Consider the following 19,421-nt stretch of genomic DNA (forward strand, 5'->3'; position numbering starts at 1 on the left):
TGCTGGTTCTACACGGAAAAATTAAAGAACATTTTAGATAAAAAACAGAAATAACTGAATCCAAGCCAGGCTTACCTCTAGTTCTATGGGCAAAGAGCATCACACACGCTTAAATTTTCAGCGTTTACCACAATTTGCACAGTTGGATGAAACAATCAGACACATTCTTTAAAACTGCTTTTTTTTTTTCTTTATTTCCAAGATACAGAAGTGTACAGCTCCTCCCAGAACCTCCCAGTCCCGTAACGAAGTACATCGGTTGTCACGTAAGACGTTACAAAAGCACTCTGCATCTCACCCGTGCGCTCTTCAAGAACGGTTGGGGTTTTTTTTTTGGCTGAGAAAAATCAAGCTTTCAATAAATAAAAATGAAGACAGCTGCAAGGGAGAGAAAGTAAGACAGTGCTTGCTAAAATAAAAAGTAATGCCCATTTAACTTATACGTAACTAAGAGCTTGGAAGTGGAAGTTGGTATCATTAAAAGCCAATGCGTTTCACATTCCAATTTAGCCTCCCAAAAGATAAGTAATTCGACATAAGAATCATCACAAACGTGTTAGAAGAAGATTAAAGCTAACAGCATGCAGGAATGTTTGACAAATTTTGTCAATTTTAGTCCTTAAGACTCTTAAGAGCTCTGTTCCTTGCATTGTTTGATTCACAGTATCAACATTTCAGGTATTAAATAAAGAAGCCTGAGCCAGTAAAATGCGTTTCGAAACGCGGGACTGGCTGTAGCGTGTCCGGCCGCAGCGACTGCATACCTGAGCTGACAGCGGGGCTCACCGCTTCCAGCGGGAGTGCTGAGTTGCAGTAAGTGTTAGGCGTTTCAGATGCCTGCGTTATGGCATTTGCAAAATCTTTTGATGAATACATCAATCGGTATTTTAAATTCTTATTAAAAGCCGGGTTTTGTCCTGGTACTGAATGGATACAAGCGACCCAGCCAGCCCTAGGGCTGAAGGGAACAAGGCTGTGTCTGCAACTGCAGCAAACACATCAGGGCAGCCACAGCGGCCGCGTCGCTCCCGATTCCCCCCGTGCAACAGCGGCTCTTCCCGCAGCACCAAGTACACGGGAAGCCGAGGAGCGTCGAGGAGACGCTGTTGGTGCTGACAGCGTGAGTACGTCAGGGTGCTGGTCTACAGCCCACCCCTGGGAGCAGCGGAGCAGCCCCTTCCTGGGCTACAGCCGCCCCCCTGTCCCTCTGCAAAGCTACGCTCCTCTGTCTGCCGCAGTTAAAAAAAAAAAAGCCCTTTTCAAACCTGAAAGACAGCAGAATGAGCCGTTTTGGCGAAACATTGCTGCATTGCAGCTTTGCCAAGTCTCGTCTGACATCCATCCCAGTGGTGATGTGCTCCGTGTCTGCCTTTCCCAGTCCTACCGGGACAGGAGCCAGTACATGGGCAGGATGGGGCAAACCCATAGAAATCGCTCGGAATAAAGGTTTCACACATTTAACTGTAAACGATGGCACAACATTTTGTACCCACAGCGTCCTTTCTCTTGAGATCTCATATCACGCGTTAAACATGGCAACAGCTCTTTGAGGTAGCTACTGTGTTTTGCATATGGAATCTCTGAAACAGGGGAGAGCCCCAATTTGCCGAGGGGCTGTTTGCCAAGTCCCCAGGCAGTGACTCGAGCACAGCCCAAGCTCAGCGACTCTGCCGCATGCCGGGATCCTGCTGGGGAGCAAGGCGGGGGGCCTTGCTGCGTCTCTAGCTCAGCCCCCAGAACTGCAGTCCCAGTTTTCAAGGTTCCGACTTACGAGATTTATGAGAGAATCCCAAACTCCTCCCAAGTCTCAACTCACGAGAGGTTTGCCGTGAAGAAAACAGCGTGGTTTATTTTCTAAAGCACACTGATAGCATTTTAGGTAGCCGGGGTGGGGGGTGGGGTGGAAGGTGTTTTAAAAGGATTCTGCTTCTCTTGTATCTGCAGTTCTCATAGTTAGGTTTAAAAAGCACAGCATCAGCCACATCATCCCGGCTGCTGCCCCATTTCTCCTGTTACATTAATATTCAGGGGAAAAAAAGGGGGGGGGGGGCGGGGGGAAATCCCTATTGGATTATTTAAATTGGTAGAGAAATAAATTGGTAGGTGGAATAACCCAGGCAAATTTGCCTTAAAATGGACCAGGGAGAGATGACGAGCTGCCTCCCAAACAGAGGGGTGCAGCAGGCTCTTGTGGGGCAGAGGAGCGGCACCCGGGAGGAACGAGGGGAAAAACGAGGGCCGTGATTTCCCCGGAGCTGGCGGCGGGGGAGGCAAAACACTCCCCTGGCCCAGCCCTTCATCTCCTCCTGGGCCGTTCAGAGACCTCCAGGGAGGCCAAGTTCCAGATGCCTCACCGACAAGAGTTAAAACACCCAACACTTTTACTGGTGGGAGGAGAACAGCTCATTTTAAAAATAAACTAAAGAAAATAAAAATGCAGTGCAGTGGAAGAGATTCTTAACCAGAGCAGACCAAGGGAAACGCAGGAAACGGGAATGTTACCACCACGGGACGTGACCAACCACGTAAGAATCGAGCCACAGGAAGCTGAAATCCCGAAACAGCACAGGGAGGATGGGACTGGGTTTGCTCTCGATGCTTTGGGAGGCAGTTTGAAACTCTCTTGGCTAAGAGATTGAGAGATCTAAGGATCTTACATGAGGGATACACACATGCTCCAATTCTAGAACTCCTGATTTTCCAGAGCAAAGGTAGTACTTTTCCCCGCTCTATCAGACTCCAATTATGCTGAAATGCCAGAGACCGAAGTTCCATTTGTCTGTGAGAAATGGTAAATTCCACACAACAAGTGGGGAACCCCGAAATCAGAACTGTCCCAGAGCCCCGTCTAACTGCAGTTACCTGCTCTGCTCTCGCAGCGAGGGGGGCAAGGTGGCAGAGTCATTTCCTTCACTCCAATCCTTTAAAAAAACAAAACCAAAAACAAAACCCCAAGCAACTTACATAAACACCTCAAGTTCTTCACCTCCCATTGCTCCAAATACTGGGGGCTCTTTTCTCCCGTGGCAATACCTGGTGTTTCAAAACCACTAATTAAAGCAGCGGGGTTAGAAGGAACTACTTTACATGTATGATGTTAGCCACACAGATCCCATCAACCTTAATAAAGACACGGTGAGAGGGGAAGAAAATAAATCCAAGTCTTTACCGAGAAACATGGCCGTGGACCCGTGGATTGCTGTGCTGGCGGGAGAAACCGCCCTTCCACCGCCTTTCGGCTCACCCCCGCCCCAAGCCCAGAGCCGTTCGCGCCGCTCCCGGCCGGGGAACTGGGAACTCACTCGCTTCAGACCACACTTCCCCGCATTGGGTGACGTGGCCACTCGGCTGGGATCACCCGAAGCATCGCAGGGCAGAACCCTCGTGGTCCTCTGCGAGGAGCCTTCACGCAGCACAGCTGCATCCCAAAAGCAGACATCCGTCCGCACCAAGCCCTGCACGCCTGCCAGTGGCAAATACCGCCCAGCAGCAGCTGAGGGTTTGATGCCTCTTCTCACTTGGTTCCCACCTAGACACGAACACGGGTAACTTTGCTCCCCAACCTGATCAATGGGCCACCAGCGCCTTTGCTACACAGCTACTTTTGGGAATAATCATCAGGAATTATGGACACACAGAGTATTTTTGGTGCGTTGCAAAGATACGTTATCTACTTACAACTCCTGAAACTCAATATTGCTTCTTAATCCTAAGAAACATCCCTCTAGAGTCCAAAAAAAACATTGGACTAACCTTTCCCTGCAGGAAAAGATGAGCCAGAGCCCTTACCCCAAGCGCTATCGACGATACAGCCCTTTAACGCAAGAACATCCAGCGACCACAAAGATCAGAACAAGTAGAAAGATTTCTTGGGGTTGAAGACAATCAGTTATTCCTTTCCAAAACAAAGTTCGTCCCATTAAAAAAAAGGTGACTGGATTTAATAAATAGTCATTTTTGAAATGATAAATAAGTTAAAAATTAACTTAAAATAAGCTAGTATTTGAATAAATACATCTCAGTGAGTGCTTAAATACATACATGCTTTTTTTTTTTTTAAAAAGTTTTCTCTTCAAGTTAGCTCACGTTTTAAAGAAGCAAGTTGTATAATACTGCCATAAAATGTTGTGCCTTCAGGAAATAAACATATTGCTTTTCTTAGCCCTTTATAATTTGATTCAGTTCCCCATCCACTTTGATGAGATGGGTCAGATCTGCTCCTTATTGCTTGTAAACCTGAGGAAAAAGGAAAAATAGTCTATCCTTAAGAAAGATACTGCTTACTGGAGGCAGGTTCTCCACCTGCACTTCCTAAAAAAACATTTTGATTTTTGTGTATCTCGGTGGGTTTAAAAAAAAAAAAAAATCAACACATTTCCTAATAGCATCCTGTCAGATCGGAAGAGGTTTTAAGTTTGACCTGGAACTGATTTCTGAAACATCCCGTCTGTATTAAGGTATTTACAGTTTGCTTCAAGTTCCTGGCGCCTGAAAATGCCCAACTTCTACCCTGGGCACCCAGCAAACTAGGCGAGTTTTGCTACACAGGAATAATCTAGTCCTACAGATCAAACAGATAAGGCAACATCAAGTCTCCTCTACCACGCGTAGGAAAAGGACTGATTGGAAAGAGCCCTTTAAAAGTTGAGTAATAACACGGATTCATGCAAACTGACATTCATCCAAACCCACAACTCATGGGAAGAAAAGCTACTGAGAAGTAGGCATCTGATATAAAACTTCTAAATCTGCCATTCGAATTCTAAAGTGGCTTGTTGTTGTTTTTTTTTTTCGTTTGGGTTTTTTTTTTTTGTTTAAAATAGCTCCCAGAAGCCTCTCTGTGTCCAAATGGCTGCTACCTGCGACCACGCGAACGACTGCCTCAAGGCTCAGCCCCTGTAGGCTCTTTGGTTTGGGGCACAGAGCAGCTCCAGGGCGGCCAGGAAGCCCCGAGCCATTTTTCCTTGCCAGCGTCGCCTCGGCCCTGCTATCTGGAAAGATGGGAGCTGCTCTGGGACTGGCTGGAAGATGTCGTGGCTCCACTCAGCTGGGAAAAGCCGCTGTTGCAAGATTCCAGGCTCGACATGGATCCCCTGGGTTGGGACAAAACAGAGGTGTTGTGTTTTTTTTTTTTTTTCTCTTTTTTTTAAGAAGGCAACTCTATACGGGTAACTCCATACATCTGACAGGAGATCAGCTTACACTCTGTAACGCTTGAAAAAATATTTTATTTTTTGTCCCATCATTTTTAACTTTGTCTCTGAGAATCTCAGGGTTCCTTTGTGTTGGGATGAAACATTAATTTGTCATAGACATCTTTTTTTTTCCTTAGCTACAGATAATATCTCTTGTCTTTCCAGATAATATACCTTGTCTCCTGCAGTGATTCTGGGAGCCTCTGAGGGGCTGCATTCACAGCCCCCGAGCAGCAAAGGAAACCAAAGAGCACTCCAAACGCAGCAGAGCTCTGTGAATGCAGCTGCCACCGCTGACCCGAGAGCTCCAGCAGGTCCAGCCATGGCCTTCAGCTCCTTCCGCCAAAAGCAGGCTGGGTTCACCGTAGCTACGGCTGCTAATTTAGTAATTTAGTATAGGAGAACGAAATTACTGGGTGATTTGAAAAGTACTTTTAGCATCAAAGGAGGCCAGACAAATCCTGCTGAGGTTGATGTATTCACCTATTCAGAAAGCCCTCTGCAAGTCACGACTGAGACCTTTCTCAAGTGCCAAATGAAATACGGATGAAACGGCCCAGCTGACATTTAAGTTACTCCAAAAGTAACTTCTCAAAATGTTCCCAAATAAGATAAAAAGAAACTCCTCAGTTGGAAACCTCCCCCGCTTCAGGTGGCTGTAGGCAAGAACCGAAGCACAAATGCCACTGCGGGACATACAGCCAAGGGGGTCCTTTGTGACCTACAGCACTGAAGGAGATTCTTCACACAAAATGCCATCAAGATTGCGTCCACCTTACTCATTGTCAGTGCAAAACACGCTGTGGAGCGTATCTGGATGTTTAATTCACGTACAGCCCTCTTATTTTGCTTCTCTATTGCAAGTTATACAGTAACCCTCCTCCAGCCAATCTCCTACCTGAAGTCCTTGGACGCGAGGACCTCATAGTAGTAGATAAGCTTGCACTTGTGACTGGAAACTTGCAGAGAGGCAAGAACATCATCCACCCGGGGCAGGCTGGTGCCAGAACAGGGCAGAGGGCCGTGCATTTTCCACTGCAGAATGTAGAAGCCGGGCCAGCGGGTCACATGAGATCCCTGGAAGAGAAAGCGAGTGCCATCAAGTGACTACCAGGTGTCTTAAGAAACAGATGGAACACTTGGCAAAGTCAAAAGAAACTATTGAACCGACTACTTTGGGGGGGCAAACATCATTCACTTATTTTACATTCCTGAGCCACACACCCCTGTAATGCTATTAAAAAAAATAATATGGTTATTTTCAATTAGTTTATCATTATGGCTTATGGAATCTCTTTCCAATGGCTCAGTCTAAATTCGGACTGCACTAGCAGCCGCTTTCACAGGCAATGCGGAGAACGACGACCACAGCAACTATTTCCAAGCAATATGTAATTTCCCATGCCATCAATTCCTTCCCTTCCCCACCACCAGACCACTCCGGAGTTTGCTTGGACTCTAAGATCCCTGTCAGGACCCAAACACCTCTGACCTGGATGCTCTCTCCTTCCCGGCAAACCAGTGGAGATTCCACCCGGCTGTAGTCCACCCCAAGGACCCATGTCTTGTCAATCAGCTGCGTGTTGTCCCCAGCGGCAGAGGTACTCGGTAACGCGGCTTCTTTATGACTTGTTTCAGGAGCTCGTTTGGAGTGAAAGAGGCTGAACACCACATCTCCCTTCAGGATGTCAAAGTCCCAGGTGATGACGGATTCCCCTTCCAAAATCTCCACAACTATCTAAGAAAGGAAGAGAACAAGCACATTATAAAGAGTCAGGTCTTCCAATGGCAGCCAGCATCTTCCTCCCCACTCTGCAAACGCGCTTTTCTCTATAATCCTTCAGTTAAACTATTGGTCTTGATTCCTAAGGAGGAGATAGTTTTGACATTCAAGTGCTCCTTGTTCAGACAGTCCCTTTTCTGATGACCCCTGTCAGGACATTCCCAGTACACACCTTCTGACATCACCACCATTACTGCCCTGGCTATGCCATTGAAAATGGCAACTATACTATCAGAAGGGAAACTGAGGGAGCTTTACTTCCCCAAGAACGCGGTCCAGAAGATCAGCCTGCAGTAGAGAAAGACACTGTTTCTCAAACTGCAGTTCTTTATTTCCACACTTCTAGCTCGCATTGGCCTTCCCAAAAAAAGCCACGCTGCTGCTGAACCATCCAGTGCTCACGCTTTAGGAGCTCTTTGCTGTTCTAGTCAGCCTTAACAAAAGGAACACATCCCCGATACCAGTTCCGTGCCTCCTTCAACCTTATGGAGTTCTGGTTTGTACCTCATGTGGAGCTCCTCTGAGGACACTCGCAGAATGATAGATAGTTTCTGTCCATAACCGAATGTGATCCGAGTTCTCCGACTCTTCTTCTGTTTGATAAAGTGACTTGGGAACAAGTCCACCTTCTGGGACAGTACACTGGAAGAGTCAGACAAGCAAATGTGAGGGTTCATACTCATCTAGTTGTAAAAGTATCAAGTCACCTCAACCATGAACGCTTGCCTGCTGTGAGACACGGAGGACAACACCCTCAGCTGCCACAAGATTTCACAGTGGGACTAAGTGTACTTGAACTGTGACAATTTATTTAAGATCTATTTAGAAAGCTGACTTCTAACCCCCTTCCCAGGGCAGCATCACCGCTCCAGGGTGAAGTCTCCTGTGCAGGAATTAACTGCGCTGTGCTCAGAGCAGTGGTATCCTAGCCAGAACAGAGGTTTCACAGAATCACAGAATGGCCGGGGTTGGAAGGGACCTCTGGAGATCATCCAGTCCAACCCCCTGCCAAAGCAGGGTCACCCAGAGCAGGTGGCACAGGAACGCGTCCAGGCAGGTTTGGAATGTCTCCAGAGACGGAGACTCCACCACCTCTCTGGGCAGCCTCTGCCAGGGCTCTGTCACCCTCACAGGAAAGAAGTTCCTCCTCATGGTTAGGTGGAACTTCCTATGCTCAAGTTTGTGCCCATTGCCCCTTGTCCTGTCACTGGGCACCACTGAAAAGAGCCTGGCCCCATCCTCCTGACACCCACCCTTTAAGTGTTTATAAGCGTTGATAAGATCCCCCCTCAGTCGTCTTTTTTCCAGACTGAAGAGACCCAAATCCCTCAGCCTTTCTTCATAAGAGAGGTGTTCCAGTCCCCTCATCATCTTGGTAGCCCTTTGCTGTCCCCTCTCCAGCAGTTCCCTGTCCCTCTTGAACCGGGGAGCCCAGAACTGGACCCAGAACTCCAGGTGTGGCCTCCCCAGGGCAGAGTAGAGGGGGAGGATGACCTCCCTCCACCTGCTGGCCACACTCTTCTTGATGCCCCCCAGGATGCCATTGGCCTTCTTGGCCACCAGGGCCCATTGCTGGCTCTTGGGCATCCTGTTGTCCCCCAGGACTCCCAGGTCTCTTTCCACCAAGCTGCTCTCCAGCAGGTCACCCCCAACCTGTCCTGGTGCAGGGGGTTATTCCTCCCCAGGTGCAGCACCCTACACTTGCCCTTATTGAATTTCATAAGGTTCCTCTTTGCCCAGATCTCCAACCTGTCCAGGTCTCTCTGTATGGTGGCACAGCTGTCTGCTGTGTCAGCCACTCCCCCGCAGCTTTGTGTCATCAGCAAACATGCCGAGGGTGCCCTCTGTCCCTTCATCCAGGTCATTGATGAATGCATTGAAGAGGACCGGTCCCAGTACTGACCCCTGGGGAACACCACTCATCACTGACCTCCAACTAGACTCTGTGCCCCTAATCACGGCCCTCTGAGCTCTGCCTAGATTTAACCGCCTTCCAACTTGTCTAGTTTAACCACCTTTCAGAAGGGGGTGGAAGGCCAGGGTGTTGAGGGGGAGGGAATTGAGGGAGCGTGCATATTGGGGATTCCACCTGCCCAACGGGAAGGAAAACTCACCATGCAGTCTCCACCCAGGAAATCTGGGATCACGTCTTTGTCCACGTAGTCTATCAGCCCCCCTGGACCCTGGTAGTTATTCCCACTGTAAATGAGGAACTTCTGCCTTGTGTTCTCATTGATAAAGGGACTGACCTGAAATAAGAAGCGGACAGATGATATCAGCATCACTGAGTGAAGTTAAAGACAATGTTTATACCATCTTACACAGATGCTTCAGGTGCTAGACGGGAAGGCCTCACAGCAGCAGGAATGCAGACCAGCAGTAGTGCAGAGCTTCACAACTCTGAAGCACTCGCCCAAAGAAAGGGGCAACAAATGAAAAATGTACTATATCGTCGTCTCACAACATTTTCTATTCCATGTAAAATAAGTTTGCACTCACCGCACCACATATAAACCTCACAAGAAGTTTAACAAGCATGTTCTTACATTGCCAGAACAGTCAGCAGGCACCAGGCAGAACCATGTCTATCCTTCTCTTCAGCGTCCTCCAGCATGAGGTTAAAAAAAAAAAGTATGTCTTTTCCCATCAATATGAAAACCCACCAAGTTTGGGCTACCACTGGCTGCATGAGGACTTGCAGTTTAGGTCTGACACCCTGTCCTGCCCTGGTGGACGACAGTCACTAGAATCAAGGGAGCTTCAGGCATGCTACGGCTCGCTGTACAGCGAAGCTATGGCCCCTTCAGGAGTTCAGCCACAGCTTGCCTGGAAGCTTTTCCTTCCCTGACTCTTCAAATAAGCAGAACTTACACTAACTGGATGATTTAGCTATTTGTACACACACAAGTGCTTACGATCCTGCAGTCCAGATTTCACCCACCAGAGTCCAGAGCACAGGAAAAACCCTGGGTGCTCGCACTATCAGTAGTCTCCCCAGAGTCTCAGGGTAGTTGTCCTCTACAACCTCAATTATCCGAAGCAGGGCCTTAACCCCAGGCCGCCAGAGATGCCGCATATTTAGCCCTTCCAAGTCCACCAGACATGTCCAGGACCTAAAACAAAAACGCAGAAAAAGACCTGTCAGAACTTCATTGCGCGGTGGCTGCTCAGTTTACAATCCACAAAGTATTTCAGTAACACCACCGCCTGTACAAGGTCTAGTGAAGCCAACAGGGGAGACCGGCAGTTCCAATAAAAAGTAGATCTCCTTACAACAAAAGGTAGATCTCGACAATAAAAAGTAGATTCAGCAGATACCTGAAAGCTCAGCTGGATTCAGGCTAAAACAGACACCCAGCCCTGAAGACAAGAACATACACTGTCAGGGTGGGAGAGGGTGAAGGCAGGCAGGCCTACTGAGAAAAATAATTCAAAAACGCATTTTAAATGAAAGTGGAAACTGATAGGCAGTCTCCTGTATTTAAAAAAAAAAAGAGAAGAGAATTTAAAGAATTTGGATTAAAATCACCAAGATTAAACTCATCTGAAAAGGGACATAAAAAGATGTAAGGAAGAACAAATACTTTTCTTCATATGAAGCTGTAGAATTTATCTGCATTAAAGTCCACTCTATGTGGAACCCCAAGCCCAGAAACAGCCTGTAACAGAGACACGCTGCTGTCTGCAGTTTAACCCTAAGGACATCATCTAAAACCTTCACAGAAGCATTCTCCTCCCCATGTCAGTTCAAACTCTGTGAGGATACAAGAAAACTAACTATACTAACGTGATGGGGCGGCCAAAGATGTTGGTGTTTTCCTCGCATCTCTTCTGCCCTTCCTCGTTAATTGACAGGACCTGAAATCAAAGACAGTACGGACTAGGATTAGCCTAAGTAAGACCGAGAAACTAGGGTATAGCCCAGAGATCTTACTTCAAAAAATACAGAACCCAGAAGTATACCAGTTTGAGAACTTGCAGTATGCCAAACAGAGCAGAAAGAAGAAATATAAAATGATGAAATAGAAGAGTCTAAAAATCAAACGTTATTAGCTGAGCTGCATGAAAAGGCCATGGAAAGCTTACAGCTGAACTACAAGCGATCAGAAAACATCTTTCTGGCCCGTTCATACCATTACAAAAGCTTTACTTCTGTCTCTGCAGGAAGACAGAGAAACTGTGTCATGCCAAAGTCACCTAGGCATCTTTGAGTCGCCAGCCACGAAACGCAGGAATTATATGTGCCAGGCAGGTGGATTCCTGCTGCACTACAACAAGGCTTCTAAACACCCCAAGGGAAATAGAGTTCCTCAAGTGAGAAACGAAAGCACAACTTACATGTCGCAGCAGTGATTCCTCTCCCAGAGCTTTCACCAAACCTTTTGTGTCCATCTGGCCAAGGCGAAGGATGTAGAGCGGTCGGCCATCTTCAAAACAAACAAGGGTTTAAAGAGGGAAGTACTCTAGTGTCCCAGGCTATCACTCCAGTACCTTTTATAAAAGCCACATTAAATACTGGAAAAGGATAAAAATCACATCCAAAGGCCATCCTATCAAAGAGACGGTGCTTCGCTCTAGTCTGCCTGATCCATGCAGAGAAAATAACCAAACTACAGCAAAACAGAGTGGCTATTTACAGATGTTGAACTACTTTGTTAACTTTTAAAACGTCAATACCACTTTCTCCAAAAAACCCCATACTTACGGGGTCCTATAATGCAAACTGTGCTGTGGCATCAATGTAAGGGGCAGCTTCTAACCTTTGTCTTGGTAATGCCATCCTCCAGTGTAGTATTCGTCTAGGAGGGCTGGGGGCCTCCACGACTGCAGGATGTAATCCACCTGGTACTGCTTTCGCCAAGACAGTGACTGACAGAGCATTTCTCGAGCTTTGTCAATGTTGAAGTCGCGAGCCCGCAGAAATCGAAGGATATGTTCATCTTTGGGGATCTAAAAGAAGAGAAAGTCCGAGGATCAGGACTGGTATGTGACCTGTACGTAACATAACAACGTTCCACAAAGCCTGCAGAGCACGCACCAGCTTTTAATCTCTTAAAACGAAGATAAATATTAAACCTACATTCCTTCTCCCTCCTTCCTTAACTAATCCAGCCAAATGCAGCAGATGGTGCTAGAAGCACAAAAGAAGTGACCAATTCACGCCCCTTGGAGAGACAGGGGCTTGATATACATCCGAGTATTGCACAGGCACAGCCGTGAGAAGCCTTTCACTGATCCAGTTGCCAGAAGCCCCAGCAAACTCTGGGCTGGCTGAAGTTTCCCCTCAGCTAGCTGTCCGCAGGGACAAACAAAATACCGAACGAAAGCAAGAGAGCTGCAGGCTTACCCCACGTAGGGCTAATTAGCAAAATACGGAAAGCATCCATAGGTAACACATGAACCAGGTTTGTCACTCACAATTTGGAGGGGAATCACGACTGTACAGTTTTTGAATGATTACCCACTAGCACCAACTCCAGCTCAGTGCAGGCCCTTCTGCTTTGCTGTTGACCACGTTTCCCTGGTGGTGTTGGAACAGGAAAGCTTTTGAGTTCTTCCACAAGCTTCCCTGCCCCATCGCATCGTGCTAGCTCTTGCCAAAACAAATGAATCAACCAAAACTCGAATATACCCTCTCTCTATCACCCATCCCAACACTTGCTATCAGTAATTCTAATGCCACGGGCACAAAAGCCCTCCCAAAGCAAGCCTGTAGAACGGCTTATTCCAACTTCCTTCCAAATCTCCTATGTTCCCTTTAGTTGAAAATCAAAGAAAAACTGCCACAGTGGGAACCAACAATAACCCTGATAGATTCTGCAGAAGTGCCAAATTTGACTCAAAGCCTGTCAGTTGCCAGAACAAGTGGATTACAGCTGCGCGAGCTGTTGATTTCTCAGTCCCTTCACCCCAGCTCCCCAAAACTGTTCGACCTCATTCGTTACATCAAGTTCCCATTAAAAATTCAAGGTCTGTCAAACAGGGATAGCCTCCTCTAGAGTATCTGTACCGTGCTTAGCACAACGCAAGCAATCTGAGCCCTGCTGTAAGACAAAAAAAAAAAAAAAAAAGCACACTTCAGGAGTCAAAGCTCTTTTGTTTGTTCACTGACATGCCCGTGAAAACAGAAAGCGGGGAAGAAAGCAAAGCCGGCAGCAGTGTCAGGCTGGGAGCAATCTCGGTTTCACAAGCTGGTATGAAGCCGCAAGAGATCCTAAGAATTGATTCCACATAAAGAAAGAGTTTGGGCAGCCTAAAGCCAGGCCTAGAAGCACCTGAAGAGGAGACGGGAGATTAAATGCTGTTCAGCATATTCTAACATTTTGCAAATACTGTATTTGTACGTCGTAGAAAATCCCAAATAGGATCTCAGATGTGTTTAGAAGAATGCCACCAAGATTGTCTGCATCGTAGCAAGATTAGAGACAGCAGAATTTCCATCAGATGATTTACGTTTGCATTTCTGCTGCTCAGAGGAAGCTGTCCTTCACAAGACAACAGACAAAACACACAAACATTTACAGCAGCCCCTGGATCTCCTGCAAGGCCCGGGAGAGGGAATGGCTGTTAGAAGGTTTTGTTACTTTTCATGTTTCAAATCTATTCTGTACGGAGCTTCGGGTAAGAGGCAAAGGCAGCGCTTCTGTTTGGAACAAAGGCAGGAAGCTCTGAGGGGACTCATTCCATAGTGGAAGGAGTCTCTAATCTTTGTCCAACAAAAGCAGTAACTGCCATACATAAGAAAATAAAATTTCAATTTCAGCCTGTTTTTCTATTTATTAGTGAAACTATATGTACCGTTCTACACAGTGCAAAGCCATTGATTACTAGCTTTAAGAATCTGCAATTTTAACACCATTTGAAGGCGTTAACACCGTTTTTTTTAAAGCAATGATAAATCTGAGTAGAAAGAATAATGTCTGTTTTGGAAGGAACAGGGGATGGAGAGTGAAGTAGGATGAAGAGGACAAAGATAAGAAGGGACAGTCTCCAAGAAGCAGGAGATCTACAAATATTTTTTGACAGAGGAATAAGGACATCCCTGCTCCGAATTAAAAGAACAGATTGTCACAGCAAGGTGACAGAGAAAACCCTGTCACGTAGGACAGGTTCCTGAATTTGTATTATTCTGGCGGGCAATGAAGAGAAGCAAAGAGGTGAGTAGTCAGGGGATTGCGGATGAAGTTTCAACAGCCAGCACCACCCTTCCTAGTTGCTCAAGACCGGGCAGGGAACAGAGCTCACAAAGCCTACCCAAAGGGTCCAAGGCAGCTCCCAGCTGACTAGAAGGGAGGAAAAAAAACCAACCCAACCCATGCAACAAAACAGGCAAACGTTTAGAATGTGCTTCTTCCACCTGAAATCGAGACCCTTGCAGATCACACATGGATAAAGCCTCACTGTCTTACTCTCAATCTAGGGCTCATTTTCAGCTGGATACCCAATAGCTGAGATATCTCCTACCACCGAAGTCCACACCGTTTTACTGGACACGTCACTATAGACCTGAAAAGCTTCACGTCCTATATTTCTGAGCATAACTATACCTGTGTCTGTTTCTTGTCAACTCCCTTTTATCCACAGGAGGTTGAATCAGGGGAGACACGGATCACAAGTGATGTTTAGTAGAGCAAGTTTTATCAGTTAAGCTGTTATTACTAGCAGGTAACCACTCACACAGTTCACACACACATACCCGCAGTTGCCTGGTTAGTTGGGCGGCCAGCCCGAGCTGTTGACTTGGAGGCAGAGCATCACAGTGACATGACAGCAGCTTGCAGGTAGGTGTTCAGACAGTCCTTCAAGGGGTCCTTTGTTCCATCGGGTGTATCTACATTCCTGTAGCCTCTACCTGCATCTATCAGCCACCACACTCTGGGACACAGCCCAAGTTATACAACCTGTTGATGTCACCATATACCAGTGGCCTTGGACAGATTTGGTGTTCTGAATTTATCAGCTCTTGCGTATTGAACTGCATTGTTAGCCTCTGGAGCTCATCAGCTGCTGGGAGACTTTCACACGCTACCTCAACACATACTGTTCTTCTCTTCAGCCTGCGGTTTTCTGGTAACTGTTTCTCCATCCACATTCATAGGTACCAACAGAACCCACATGCACGCTCACACAGAAGGGGGACACTTCTTCACCAGTTCAGTAACAACAGAACCATAGCACTAAATCTTTGTTACGTTTTATTCCTATGTGGGTGATACACATCAGTTTTTCCAAGAAAAAACAGGGTTTTAAAAATCCTTAGAACTTAAACCCTTTAAAACCGGGTTTTAAAAATCCGGTTTCAACTCCTTAGATGAGATGTGCTCTCCCTCAGCTCTGAGAGATACAGCAAGGCGTGCAGAAAGTACTGGCAAAACTCCGGGCAAATAGTAGCCTCTTTTGGAAAGGCTAGTCAAAAGAAAAAAATAATTAAAATCTTCTGAAGCCCAAGAATGCAGAGTACCTCCTAACCCATTCTCTATGGCTGACTGAGCAGTCAGCTGCTAAGCCAGGAAGCTATTACTATTGAAACCTTATCTAGTCCTGCTCCACTTTGAAGGGAGATCACTTGCCCCAACTGTCTTTCTCCTGTTTTCCCCTCTTCCTAAGCATTCTTTACCTATCCAGCCCACCCAATTACTCTGTTGCTACCCTTGGTCCTTCCATCCCATCCAATCTCTCTCCATCAGGAAAGCTGGAGTTACATCCCTTTAGAAGCATTCAAGCTGCCCTGGGTCTTCTATTTTCTCAGCCACACACCACTTACCCTCTTGGCCTGATATAAAGACTCCCCTTCCACCAGGAGGAGCCCAAGCAGCTACTGAACACTACAGCAAAGCAGAGATACATCTAGCCCACAGCACCCATGGGGGTTTTTAGGGAAAAATGATTCTACCTACGCTAGCTGGCAAACTCCAGCTGTACTTGCCCCAGTCTAGAGCCCTCCTCTCCTCTATTTTGGAGGCTTACACAGTACAGTTTAGTGATGGCTTTTGTCAGCGTTAGGTTGATGGTTGGACTAGATGATCTGAAAGGTTCCTTCCAACTTGGTGTCCTGGGTTTGAGGTAAAACAGAACCAATTTTCTGTTTTGTAATTTTACTTTTTAGCTGGGCCTCTTCTAACTGACTAAACTCTGAAATTAACGGCATATTGTTCAGGAACTGTTCACTCTCAGAGTGGTAAGACCTGATTATAGCAAGGAATGGTGTGCACAGAGGCTCTTGCTTATACTTATTATTTGCCCCATTAGAGGGTCGGAAGTGGAGAAGCGTAGAGGGGTCAAAGGTGCAGGGAGGAGCGGAGAGGACAGGTGACCCAAAACTGGCCAACGGGGTATTCTATCCCATATGCACCACACTCAGTATAAAAGCTGAGGGATCAGAAAGTTAAGTCTCTTTCTTCAGTGGCTGACATCCGAGGAGGACGCCGTCTGTTCGTCTGCCTTTGATCCCGATCCGAGCATTCTTGACTCCAGATCCGGAATTCAGCTCCTGTCCGTCACTGACTCCAGTCTGGGACTTTCCCTGTGCCTGCTGGTGATGCGATCTCATTCTGGGAGCTGGATACGGCTTTATATATATAGTATACTTTAAAAAAATTTTTATTATTCTATTATTTGCTATTTCCTTATTTATTTTTATTTTCATTAAAGTAGTTTAATTCTTTTTCTAAACTCGTAAATCTCCTTATCTTTTCCTCTCCTCTCTTTGGATAGAGGGAGGGGAGGGCCATCTGTCATTCTGATTGGCCAATCCAGCCAAAACCACGACACTCTGGCAATCCTATGATTCTATGTACCTCACGCCATCAGGTGAGAGTGTCTCTACTTCCCAAATCCTGCGTGGTTTTGAAAGAGTACATTTTGCTAAAGGAGATTAAAACAAGAACGGAATGAATTCCCCTCAAGAGAATTCATCCCTTGCCTGAACACGCTTACGCAGCCCGTCTGACGTAATGCACACAGCACACCACTGACGCGCAGCAGCTGAGAGCTCGGTGCTACCAACCACCCCTCTGCTGAGCAGCACCTGCCCAGGGACAGGGGACACGCCACGAGTGCAGCTAACCACTTCTACCACCCCACCGTGCAGCTCCTGGGAAACACAACCCGTCCAGACAGGCCAGTCTGGGCCACCAAAGCCCCACTCAACGCCTACTCTTAAGTTCACAGCCAATGCACAATGCTCGGGGACCACGGAGTGGCCTTTTCTGACATGAGCAAGCAACGTGCCTTTGTTGCCAAGAAGGCCAACGGAATTCTGGGCTACACAGCAAAGAGTGTAGCCAGCAGGTCAAGGGAGGTCATCCTCCCCCTCTACTCTGCACTGGTGAGGCCACAACTGGAATACTGTGTCCAGTTCTGGGCTGCCCAGTTCAAGAGAGACAGGGAACTACTGGAGAGAGTCCAGCGGAGGGCAATAAAGATGAGTGAGGGATTGGAGCATCTCCCGTATGAGGAAAGGCTGAGAGAGTTGGGACTTTTTAGCCTGGAGAAGGCTGAGGGGAGACCTTATTAATGTTGACAAGTATCTAAAGGGTGGGTTTAAGGAGGATGGAGCCAGACTCTTTTCAGCAGTTCCCAGCAACAGGACAAGGGGTAACAGGCACAAGCTGGAACATAGGAAGTTCCGATCAAATATGAGAAAAAACTTCTTTACGGTGAGGGTGACAGAGCACTGGAACAGGCTGCCCAGGGAGGTTGTGGAGTCCCTGTCTCTGGAGACTTTCAAGACCTGCCTGGACGCAGTCCTGAGTGATGTGCTCTGGGCAATCCTGCTTTAGCCGGGGAGTTGGACCAGATGATCTTTAGAGGTCCCTTCCAACTCTGAAATTCCGTGATTCCGTGACCAAACTGGGCAATGCTGGTGCAGTCTGTGACACTGCTGGATCCTACTGCGAGGTCACACAGACTGTTCTCCTTGCCTGGCCTTTTACCTTACCTTGCCAAAACAATCTGAACACACAAATTGCCCACGACCCTGAGTTTTACCAGCGGATTGAAGGCACACAAGCTACAAGAACAACTGCATTCAGGCTTGCAAAGGGGAGCACTCTGCCTCACCGACCCACCTTGCCTTTGTGCGTTTCTTGAAGCCACTGGCGAAGGCGGATCAAGCAACTCTCTTGCATTGGAGTCAGCTGCCCCAGATATCGCTCAATGTAATCAGCATCCAATTTGTCAGCTGGAGATAAAAAAAAAAAAAGAATTCAGAGCAGACTTGGCATAGCCAGAAAGGAGATGTGCAGTTACCTCTTCACATCGGGTTACTTATGATTTACACTGGAGGAGTGCAAAAGCTCTCGTTTTAGCCTGAGGGAAGTGAGCGATATTCTCATGGCGATTAGGCATGAGGACACAGACAGCACGGAAGGTATCAAAGCTAGATCACTCTGCCTGTCTCTTAAAACACTAATATTTCATTCAACCCTGAACTACTCCAGCAGGAGCTTTAAAAAAAAACAACGAAAAAACCAAACAAAAACCAAAAAAAGAACCACAAACAAAAAAAAAAAACACCGCAGGAGCTCTGGCACTCATCTCATTAACCACTGCAAGACCTGGGCACTTAAATCCCCTGGTGTCCTAAAGATCTTATGCACAATTCCAATGACAACAGGCAGCAGACAGCTGAAAACTGAAATGTTATTCTGCTTACGGACACCAGAGGGAAAGGGAGAATAACACTACTATTTCTGACAGCACCAGAGATTTTTGGCAGGACAAGTCCCGTGCATACCAGCAGCTCAAGGTCCCTCCAGATCAGAGACAAAGGACAAGGGGTTTGAGCCTGCCAGCATTCAGAGACAGAAGCAGACGTGCCATCTGAGGTTTGGATGTGCAGATGCCAGCAAGGAGAACGCGGTACTCAAAGGGGAGCAGCACAGGAGGCATGCAGGCACATGAGGAGGGGGACCTCTTGAGTTAGCTCTTCATCAGGCAGGATTTTTTTTTTTTTTTTTCAGCAGATACCATGAACTACAGAATAAGGCCTGGACACCCACAGGATATGCTGTTGCCAACTGATAATACAGAAGTTATATTTGATAAGTGCTACGCCCCCACTAAATCCACAGAGCTAGCAAGCTGGGGAGCAGTCCCAGGGAAGCTAATCACTTCCTAAACATGAATATAAGCAGAAAAATAAGAGCTACTCTCCTCTTCTGCTAGATGGGATGTGCCACTCCTGGATTAACTTTAATCTCAAAGCACATGAACATTTCTTAGTCAGCTCCTCTGTGGATTTTGATCCTTTTTCCAGATGGATTCCAATACAGAGAAGCTACCAGACAGGGTCTGGCGAGACTAGAACCATTGACAGTTCCAAATTCCAAGCTTCTTCCCTCGTTACGCTCAGCAAAACAAGTGCTCTCCTACCTTCTGAGGAACAACAACTCCTATTTCTAATACCACAGGTCTAAATGAAAAGGCCCCTCCTATTTTTG

At 46.9% G+C, this 19,421-nt stretch overlaps 1 protein-coding gene across 7 annotated transcripts in view; it reads right to left on the reverse strand.

Moving 5' to 3' along the window:
- Positions 1-164: 164 nt before the first annotated feature.
- The window catches only part of SEC14L5 (SEC14 like lipid binding 5), a 45,075-nt gene continuing 25,818 nt past the window's right edge, over positions 165-19,421 (reverse strand). For all 7 annotated transcript variants that reach the window (XM_054211907.1, XM_054211910.1, XM_054211911.1 and 4 more), the window contains 10 exons: positions 18,048-18,160; positions 11,739-11,928; positions 11,317-11,405; positions 10,766-10,836; positions 9,920-10,091; positions 9,093-9,227; positions 7,483-7,620; positions 6,688-6,933; positions 6,094-6,272; positions 165-5,093 (listed from right to left, as the gene is read on the reverse strand). In XM_054211907.1, coding sequence (XP_054067882.1) covers positions 4,988-5,093; positions 6,094-6,272; positions 6,688-6,933; positions 7,483-7,620; positions 9,093-9,227; positions 9,920-10,091; positions 10,766-10,836; positions 11,317-11,405; positions 11,739-11,928; positions 18,048-18,160 — 1,439 coding nt within the window. In that variant the 3' untranslated portion in view covers positions 165-4,987. The remainder of the gene's footprint in view (positions 5,094-6,093; positions 6,273-6,687; positions 6,934-7,482; positions 7,621-9,092; positions 9,228-9,919; positions 10,092-10,765; positions 10,837-11,316; positions 11,406-11,738; positions 11,929-18,047; positions 18,161-19,421) is intronic.

Source organism: Rissa tridactyla, chromosome 8 (genome assembly GCF_028500815.1).
Source record: "Rissa tridactyla isolate bRisTri1 chromosome 8, bRisTri1.patW.cur.20221130, whole genome shotgun sequence".
Classification (NCBI taxonomy): domain Eukaryota; kingdom Metazoa; phylum Chordata; class Aves; order Charadriiformes; family Laridae; genus Rissa; species Rissa tridactyla.